Raw genomic sequence first — 10,522 nt, forward strand, 5'->3', positions numbered from 1 at the left:
TTCTATTTGCCATTTGTCTTTTAGTTCTATGTATGACTATTTTGACAATTTAAATAATGTGCTCTGATAGTTTCTTATTGTCATGAAAAAGACTACGTTCATAGAAGTATTCACCTACATTAAAGATACTTTTAATATTTGTACAGATTTTTTCATTTGTTTGCATTTGTTTTTCTTACTATAGTGTTGAAACTGGCTGCACAGCAAGTGCAGTGAGAAATAGTATGCTTAGTTTTCATGAGGCCCTGTGTTCAATCCACAAGACCAAAAGGTAAAATATGGTGTAGAAGAAGATTCTGCACATAGCTATTGAGCCTTTGTCCACTACTTCTATGCATATCCTCCTTTGGCTTCAGTATGTGAATGTCTAGAGTCCAGTATAATTTTTCATGTCCTAGTTTGTGTGCATTTATATATATGAATATATATGAATTGTTTACTGTTAATAGGCACATTCTAGTTACCACAAATGGGGAAACCATACTATGTTTCTTTGACTCCAGTTTACTTTACTTAATATAATTTTTCAGAAATCTTTCCAATTCCTTATGAATAGTACAATATCATCCTTTCTGATGAAAGAATAGCTATGTGCAGATGACCATACAAAATAATATTCTAGGGAATGAATTCCAAGTAATGGAAACTAGAGACATTTTAGTTTCCATTGTTGGTTTTTTTGCTGTCTTTTCCTTTTGCTTGTTTGATATTTTGTATTTGTGAGGGTAAGAAAGGGCCCATAAAAGGTTGAACAAGGATGAACAAATACAACAGTAATACTCACTAGACACTTTGTGGAAAATGAATTGTATGCCTAAGGGTGGGGAAGGGATGGAAAAACTGGGAGAGAGCAAAGGAAGTAGAGACATGGTTCAAAAAGTTATACTAATTACTCATTACCTGATTCATTTAACTATTTCCCCTCTGTTTATAAAATGAAGACCTAAAAGAATAAGGGAAAAAGTGGAAATTCCAAAGACATGATCATCTGCAAATTTACAATATTAAAAATGGTATTCAATAACTGAAAAAAATTAATTTTCTCTTTGCACTCAATATCTTCTACATATATTTACTTGTTTATTTTCTATAGAATCTAGTGCAAGCTATTATTATAATTTAAATTTCAAGTCCTTGGATTCTATGCTTTATCCTGGTGTTTGTTTGCTTTGTCTTAGACTTAGATGAGTCTAAGACAAAATTGAATGACTTCTTACCAATTTTATAGCCACAGATTCATGTCCCTTCATTTTTTTTCCACTGATAGTCAAAGTAAAATTAGAGTTAAACTATAGTTAAATAAAGAGGGCACATAGAGTATGTAATCTCTGCTTCACTTGTATATACAATAAGTTTACTTAATGTATAATAAGTAATGGAGAAATGAGTTTTTATACTATTTTGTATTGACACATCCATGGCTTTATTCTACTGGCGACATTAATAATGTTAACTATGGAACTGGAAATATTTTGATGCATAATAGTCTAAATTCAGCTTATGAACATGAGTAGGACTGAAATAACAGCTCATAAAATCTCTGGAGACATTTTTAAGCCTTTTCATTTTGTAGATATTGAATGATCCATGGTTCTACTGATGATCTGTAGAAAATTATCACATATTTTAAATTTATGAACATTTTTATGATTTCTTCCAAAAATGACTACTTTCTGATATAATATATTTAAATGTTTGGCTTAGATATAACACTGTTCTCACACTTTTTCAGAGTACATTGCTAATTAGCTATTTTAGTTAGCTATTGAGTTTACCAGTGTGGGTGAATACAACATATAGGATTTTTATAATGAAAGGAGGTAGAAATGTTAACTCTGAAGGAAATAGAGTACTTGGTTTCTAGATGAAGTATGTTTAAACAAAGTCAGCAACTCTGCCTCAGAAGATTGTGAATTAATGAGGGTGAAAGGCAAAATTAAAAAATGATCAGTGAACCTCACTAGGGGGAAAAGATCTAAATTAAAAAAACTCAAGGCTTATTATATTTGAAAATTTCAAGAGAAAATGTTCCTGTTTGAAACTAACTCAATGCATATCTAATTTACTGGTGAAATTTACCTAGATGATGATGATATGTTTGCTTGTCAAAGTCAGTTTAAGGGATTAATGAATCTTACACCAGAAAGTTCTACTTTCACACTGGGAATATGAGACTGGCTTCTAACTAAGGAGAGATGACATTTATAGGAAGGAATGAAGCAATGGAGATAGATTCATTTTTAGGAAAGTTAGATAGTGTTTCCCTACCTACCTCATCCTCAACCTGTCAAATGTGTGGCAACTACACATCACGCTTTCTTTTATGAAAAAGTTAATCTTTAACACATATTTTTATTTTCAAATCGGCCCATTTTGCTTTCTCAGGATACACTCTACCACATCAAATTTATTATTACTCCCCCACAGTACTTCCAACTTCCAAATTCTTCTTACTTGAAAGCATTTCATTTCTTTTTTTTTTTTTTTAATTGTATTTTATTTTATTTGAGAACATACTGTACAAAGGGGCTACAATTACATGGGCAGGATAATGGATACATTTCTTACCAAGCATTGCAGCCTCCTCCTTTGTTTACCCTTCACATCCCTTCCCCGCCTCCCCCTCCCCCCACCCAATTATAACCCCCTCCCCCCACCCAATTATACCCCCCTCCCCCCCCACACCGAAATTGTAAAGCTGGTTTTGACATGACATTTTGTACTTCTCATTGTTGCAACAGGTCCACCTGAATCCTTAAACGACTTGTTTGTCATTTCTTCTTAATAGTTCCTCCACCTCTGTCTCCTTTTAATTTTCTGTATATCTATCTGTTTTTCTCTTTTCCATAGACACATACAATATTCATTAACCTTCATGTTCCCAGTGTTGCTTTGCTTGTAAATGACAGTTTCTACAATCAGAATCTTAGATTGTTAGCTATAAATGTATGTTTTCCACTAAACGATATGATTATAAAACACTACATGTTTGATCAATGTTCTTTCTATCAGAATTGGTGGATTTATGGATTTCATGCTATTTTATTTAGGAAAAAATAATTTTCAGAATTGTAAAAACTATACCTCCTTGTAAACAACAGTAAAGTCACTATAATGAAACTAAGATTTGAAGATAACTTATTTTACAAATTGAGATAGTGAGAATGATTTTCCCCTGAATTACAGTGAGGTCTCTCATTCAGGATAAGAATGCACATAGGTTTAACAATTACATAACCAGAGTTGCAACTTCTCAGGCACTTTATAAAAATACATGGAAATCATCTGAAAAGCATCTGAAAAAAAAACTAAAAATAGAAGCACCACATGATTCAACTATAACACTTACAGATCTATGCTGAATAAAAAATGTCAGCATATAAATAATTACCACACCCCCAAGTCTCCTGTAGAATGATAGCTAAGATACAGAAATAAAAGAGATGCTCACCATTAAATAAATAGTAAAAAAAAAAAAACAAAGTGCTTAAGTAGATATAATTAAATACATTATATAAAGCAAAATATGCCAAATGAGAGGAAAAACAAATATCACATGATTATTGTAATATATGAAAATAATTATATAAGCTGAAAGCAGAAGAAGAACTATTAGAGTCTAGAAAGGGGAAAATATGAGAGGGAAATGGGACATAAACTTTGTACATGTATGCGAACTGCAGCATAAAACTTCTTAATGGAAAAAATGTCATGTACTATAAAATATAAAAAAACCATAAAATATTTGTCAAAAAACATTAAAACTATTTTAAAATGTTGGGTGATGTTGGTTCACACTTGGAAACCTAGCTATTAAGGAGGCTGAGATCTGAGGATCATGGTTCAAAGACAGTCAGAGCAGAAAAGTCCATGACACTCTTATGTCCAATTATCCAACAGAACACTTGAAGTGGAACTGTGGATCAAAGTGATGAAATGGTAGCTATGAGTGAAAAGCTCAGGGACCGGGCTCAGGGCCTGAGATCAAGCCCCTTGACTGACAAAAAATATGGACATATATTTTTTATGAAATATAATATATTTTATATTGTATATTATATAAAGCATAATATATTTATAATACATGTATATGCAAATCACAAACAAGTACATGACAAAATGTCTGGTGTCACTACTCACTTCAAAGTGGAAATAAAAACCACAATGAGCTATTACCATATTCTATTAAGAATGAAATATGTGACATAATATATTTGCACATATATGTGTGTATGCATGTAAATATGATGACATACTGTTGAGCCACAAGAAGAATGAAAATGGGTCATTTGTGAAAATATTAATGGAAAAATCACTAGATTAATTGAAATATGCCAGGAGCAAGACCCCAAGAACTACTTGATCCAACTAACATGTGAATTTTAAAATCGCTGACGTCATAGAGGTTGAGAGAATGGGATTGGTATACAGGTGGACCCACTGCAACAATGAGATGTACAAGACATTATGTTGAAAAACGAACTTTACAACTTTGGCAGAGGTCGGGGGGTGGGGGGAGACTGGAGGGCAGGGATGGTAAGGGGAAACAGAGAAGGCAACAATGCTTGATGAGAAATGTACTCATTTCCTTCCGCATGTAATTGTAACCCTTCTGTATGGTATTTTTACAATAAAAAACTTGTTAATAAAAAATAAAACTCTGGACAACAACAACAACAACAAGGAGAATGGGATTGGTTACCCAGGACTAGAGAGAATAGAAAGGAGAGACTGTTGTAGAATGGTTGATCAAAATACTAAGTGACAGTTGGGTGCCAGTGGCACCCTCCTAGATATTTAGGAACCTGAGATTTGAAGATTGTGGTTTGAAGCCAGCCCGGACAAAAAAAAATCCATGAGATTCATACCTCCAATTAATCATCAAAAATACAGAAGTGGAGCTGTGGCCAGTAGTATAGTGCTCACCTTGAGCACTAAAAGCTCAGGGATATTGCCCAGTCCATGAGTTCAAGCCCAGGAATGAGAACAAAAAATGCTAAATGACAGAAAGCAACAAGAAATTCTGGTATTCTGTTTCACAGTAGAGTGACTAGAAAGAACAATTATATATATATATATATATATATATATATATATATTTATATATATATATATATATATATATAGCATATATATATATATATGCTAGAAAATGGATTTTGAATGATTTTTACCATGAAGTGATGATATGTAACTTAGGAGGCAGGTTGTTTATTATCTTTAAATATCATAGAATACATGTATGCACTAAAACATTATACAACATCTCATTTGCAGGCATCTCTCTGTTTTTAATATATCAGTTAAATAAATACATAAAAAGAAAATAACTCTTGGATTGCTATTTATATGAATTGTGTGAACTTCACTTGATAGATGTTTTAAAATATTCATTATTATAAAAATAAAAGGAAGCATACTGTAGTAGCATACATTTGTAATCCCAGAAGTTTGGATGCTGATGGAAGAATCACAAGTTCAGGTCCAGCCTTGATGATATACTATGACTCTCTCAATCAGAGAATCAAATAAGTAAATAAGAAAGTAAAACATTATGATTATCATACCATCAACAGTCTCTTTAACGTAGTTTGGTTCAATTGTTTTTGCTTTATGACATCCAATTTAGTTCATTTTAAAATAGGGCATGCAAGGTGTTATAGCATTTGTGCAATTAACTAATAATAGAACTTAGTCATTTTTACCTGTCTAAAAGTTTTTGTCTCTGGGTTTCACTTAATGATCTTTAAATATGTTTGTTTGACATAGTCATATATTTAGGGTCTTTAAAAACCATCATCTTGCAGTAACAATTGCTAACGCACAAGACATTTTTTACAGAACAGTGTGACAGGGACTAATATATTTCTCACCCACTGTGTAGGTTCTCCTTAATTATTTCATAATAGCCACACAGTAAAGATCTTGTTTCATGGTGAAGATAGTACAAGAGAACATAAATTATTTGGTCTTCGTTAGGGCTCTTTTAAAAATAATTCTCAGAAGAATGAGGTGTATGTCACTCTGGTTTATGAAAGATTATAAACTTAAAATTCATAGCATTGACCTAAAACCTTTTCAGTTTTCTGAATTCTGTTTGGCTACATATAAGGATTTTCTACAAATTGTGAACAATGGAAAACAGAAATGTATAATGAATCATACCTGGAGACTTAAAAAAGTTCAAAGTTGTACAATTTATTATCTTCTAGATAGACGACATTACAATCTTTTATATCTTCCAGTATCTTGGACATTAAAATTGTGATGCTATAATTTGGACAAAGAATAAAACATACACTATAAATAATAAACATTATGATACAAATCTTATGAAACTGGTTATAACACAGAAAAGTAAGTACTTAAGCCATTTTATTCATTATTAGAATAAAAGCACATTCTGTTGATGTCAATATTTTGGTACTGTATTTAGGAGATATTCAAACCATACATATTCAAGAAAGTTGAACCCATTACTTTCTGAGTAATTTTAAAGTGGGTATCATGTAATAGAATTAATATTAGTTCAGAATAATTCATAGCAATTTTAAGATACATCATGTGTTTCAAAATAGGTGGTGTGCTGTCATTGAGGATACTAGTTAATGTGTTAACAAAGTGATCTAGTATTTCTCCATAGAAGCCAGGAATAAATAAAATATTTGCATTTTAATTGAATTTGATAGCAAGACTCTTGGCTTATATGATACTTACATTCATTTAAAACTGCTATATAGTCATAAAGTCTGAAATAATAAAAAATAAGAAATATTAATGAATTTACTACTCGTTCTTATTTGCTGTTTACTGTAACTTTGGTGTTTAGAAATGACACAGGAAATAATAAGCACACATTGTGTTAGAAAAGAGAATAGAGGGTTCTGAAAGAGCAGATTGTACTCTGGAACTTTCCTATTACAGTAAATTTCTCATGGATTGCTGTAATTGTAGATGAAGTCTTTTTGAGTGTTTATCTATTACTTCTTTTGTGAAGGAGAGAGGATTCTGTCCTGTTGTCACTTACCACACCTTTTGGCAAGTCTGGAGATAGAGCACTGTTATTAACACAACAACTTCATTTCTTGTCAAAATATCTTTTAACATCTGGCTGAAAAGATAGTTTGATGACTATAAGAATGCCCAGCTCCTCTGTTCATTAAGGCTGAAAATTCAATAAATGTTTGGTACCCTGAGACTAAGCTACCTCATAGTGAGCAGCTGTCAAATGATTTGTGGAATACTCCTGCTCAACTTGCCACAGTGAATTGATGGAATCCTGCCAGCTTCAGAACATGCACAGAGTGAAGGGAATTCTTTCAAGCACTATCCAGATGCTCCTGCTAAGCTTTGTACTACCACCTGCACATTTAGAATGACCTATTATGAAACAAATGGAGAAAAAAGGAACGTCAGGAATCCATGAATCTTTCTTGTTCCAGCAGCAAATAAACTATTATTGACACTAAACCTGCTTCAATTTTAGTAGGTATTGTTTAGATCTGCAGGTTTTGACAACTTTTATAAGACTTAAGTCCCCTACACTGTCAACACAACATGAAAATGTTTATTTGGAGAACTTATCAAGATGTTTTTAATTTAGTAATATACTGGTTGCTCATGTAGGATTGCACTAAGTTTTAAAACAGTTTTCTTTTTCTATCCTGTTTTCTTTCTTTTTGCTTTTGTAGAGCTTGAATATATAAATATACTATGTACATACATCAGGAAAGCACTTCAGTTGAATTTCAGCCTCTTTGAGTATATTTTTGACATAACTTCTCACTATATATAATGTGACTAGCCTCAAATCAGTATCTATATTGAAAGGTCTTTCAGATTGTTGCGATTATAGACATACTTATCCACATATTTAATTTTAAAGTGGTCAAAATGTCCATTCTCACATCCTGTGTTCAATACTCATGTTGTCACTTAAATTTACAAAATTCCTTATCTGATAATTTTGATTCCCTCTCAGAAATATCATTGTGATGCAGTATTATAGAAAATTCTGAGGAATGCAGAACAGGATTTGTGAAAATAATTTCACACTTGTAACACAATTCCACTTGCAATTTAAAGTTCTGGACATGCAATAAGTTTTTGGGCAAAAATAACCATAAAAACACTTGCCACAATTTACCATAAACTGTGAACTTTGCAAAAGTGACAAATTGAGAAATAAACATTTTTTTCATATTGAAGCAATAATCTAAGACATTCCTCTTTTCCCCATCTTATTTCCTTACATTTTAGCTTCCTTTCATGTGCTGGTAGAATGCCTCTCACCTTGGTCTCATCTGGCTCATTTTTTTTTGCTCTTTAATTTTTTTTATTATTATCTTAAGTAGTTGTACAGAAGAGTTGCCATTTAACAAAGCAGTTTATGAATACAATATATTTTGATGAATGTTACCCCTTTCAACATTCTCACCCATTTTTCCCCTTCCCATTTCCACAGCCAATCTTTTTTATTTTGTAGGATATACATTGTAATCTTGTCTGACCTCTCGCCTCTTCTCTTCATTCATCTATCTTTTCCCCCTTAACTCCAATCCCATCCCTTTAAGGTACTGCTTCCTTGTATGTTATTTCACTGAACTTCGTTTTTGGCTTTCTAAGGAATTACACAAGTGAAAGTCTCCTATTCAACAACAATTAGTCTTTTTTATCAAGCCATGCATACAGTATCAGTCTCTCCTGCTTTAAAAAATTCTGATGAAACACAATTCTAGCTGACTCTTTCCCTCCTCTGAATTACCACTCTCAAAATCATCCCTTGAATGGCTCATTTTTCTTGTTTGTGTACTTTCCTTTATTATGTAGACTTTGGCTTGCCTCCATGGACTTTGCCCTGCCTTTATTTTTTTCATGCAATTATCCATAAATTCAGAGAAACACTCAAATAGATATGTACAAATTTCCCACCCAGATTTGGCCTAGAAGGAACTCATCTGCTCCTTCTCTCAGTAACAGTGCCGGGCAGTTTGTAGCAAGCATTGACAGAGATTTAAGCAAGCTGTTTAGTGAAATCACTAAACACATATGATTCCATTGCCCTGAAGGTAGAAAACAAAATCCAAGACACAGACTTCTGAGTCATATTAAAAAATCAAAATATTTTAAGTGTTCAAATCTTTATTGATTTTCCAACATGTAAGGCACATGAGTGCAAAACAAACAGAATATGAGAGGGCGGAGTGATTCAAATATGATCACGTGCATGAATAACTTGAAGCATTTCCTCAAGCCTTTTTTTTTCTGCTTCCCTATTTGCCATCATTTGAACTCTCTCTTTGGAGATGAATGGGGTCTAATTAACCCAGGATGATAATGGGCAAAATAAGGTGACAAAGGGGCCCCAAATATGGGCGGAGAAGCAAAAGCAACAGGTGTAGTGAGAAATGGCTTGAAACTCACTGCTTGCGGAGGTATGAAGCAATGAGCAGAAGAGAAAGGAAAGCCTGGAAAACTTGAAGACAAAGGCATGGGCCTTTGCCAATTATCCACAGGGTGATCTGGCCCATGGAGTGGAAAAGAAACATGAGCCAATCTCCCATTGGAGGGCATTTTAGTATTTCTTGAAGGTACCTCCATCATTATTCCTGATCTAAGGGTGGGGATATATGGAGGGTTTCTTACTTGTGCACCCCTAGGTGGAAAGATCACTTTGCCTTGTGGCAATGATGCATAGGATTTTATGTTATTTCCACCTTTCTCAGCAACCCCATTGTGGACTCTTGTGCCCCCTACCGTTGGTGTCAGAGGGCTATGAGAGAATTCTTGGGACTTATTAATAGAATCATGTTCCTTTAGTCTCCTGCCGGCCAGGCCTTCAGAACTATTTATTTCTACTGTTGCTAAGGAATCTTCTGCAACAGCAGCTGTTAGCCCATGGGGATATCTTGGAGCTCTTGAACCACCAGGAATACAGGATCCTCTTCTCTCAGTGGGGCGCTGTGGTTGTTCTCTTGGCAGATCTGTCAGCACTGTGAATGGGGGTCTCACTGGGACAGGAGGGTGGCTCCAGGTCTCTGCACCATCCACATCACCCTTCATCGCGGAAATTGGGCATTGTAGAGTAACAACACCATGAAGCAAACTGTTCCCATTTTCATCAGCTGCTAACACTTTTGGTGAAGAGACATGCCCTCCAAAGCTTGCAAAAATAAGGAAGACAAAATCTAATAAAAATGGAAATTCAGTTACCAGAATAGAGTTTGAAGTATATGATTGACAAAACTGACGAGTACATCAGAGTAAAAGGAGTGCCCTCTTTCAGCCGACATCGCAGTCAATAAAATATTTTGCCCACAGATCATTTTCTATGAGTCTCCTTTAACATAAAGCTACACAAACACCCTTCATTGCTACTCTGTGGCCCAACTCCCTTCCCCCACTTCACCAAGACAAAAGAGAGTTTAGATGACCCCCGTATATAAAATTCCAGTGCTTTCAAGTCTATGTAGTATCTATGACAGACCCACACCCAGTGTTCAGATTCTGTCAGGAGTGTTTA

At 33.9% G+C, this 10,522-nt stretch overlaps 1 protein-coding gene across 1 annotated transcript; it reads right to left on the minus strand.

Annotated features, from left to right (window-relative positions):
* Positions 1-9,203: 9,203 nt before the first annotated feature.
* Positions 9,204-10,144, minus strand: Prr32 (proline rich 32). Its single transcript, XM_070038941.1, has one exon. The coding sequence runs from the start codon at positions 10,060-10,062 to the stop codon at positions 9,283-9,285; it is 780 nt and encodes a 259-aa protein (XP_069895042.1). The 5' UTR covers positions 10,063-10,144; the 3' UTR covers positions 9,204-9,282.
* Between the last annotated feature and the right edge of the window lie 378 nt (positions 10,145-10,522).

Source organism: Dipodomys merriami, unplaced genomic scaffold, assembly GCF_024711535.1.
Source record: "Dipodomys merriami isolate MVZ:Mamm:240054 unplaced genomic scaffold, mDipMer1.0.p SCAF_3, whole genome shotgun sequence".
NCBI classification, from domain to species: Eukaryota; Metazoa; Chordata; class Mammalia; order Rodentia; family Heteromyidae; genus Dipodomys; species Dipodomys merriami.

What these genes read in the sequence shown, in the direction of transcription:
- Prr32 (XM_070038941.1), bottom strand. Translation starts at nt 10,062, where the DNA reads ATGAAGGGTGATGTGGATGGTGCAGAGACCTGGAGCCACCCTCCTGTC.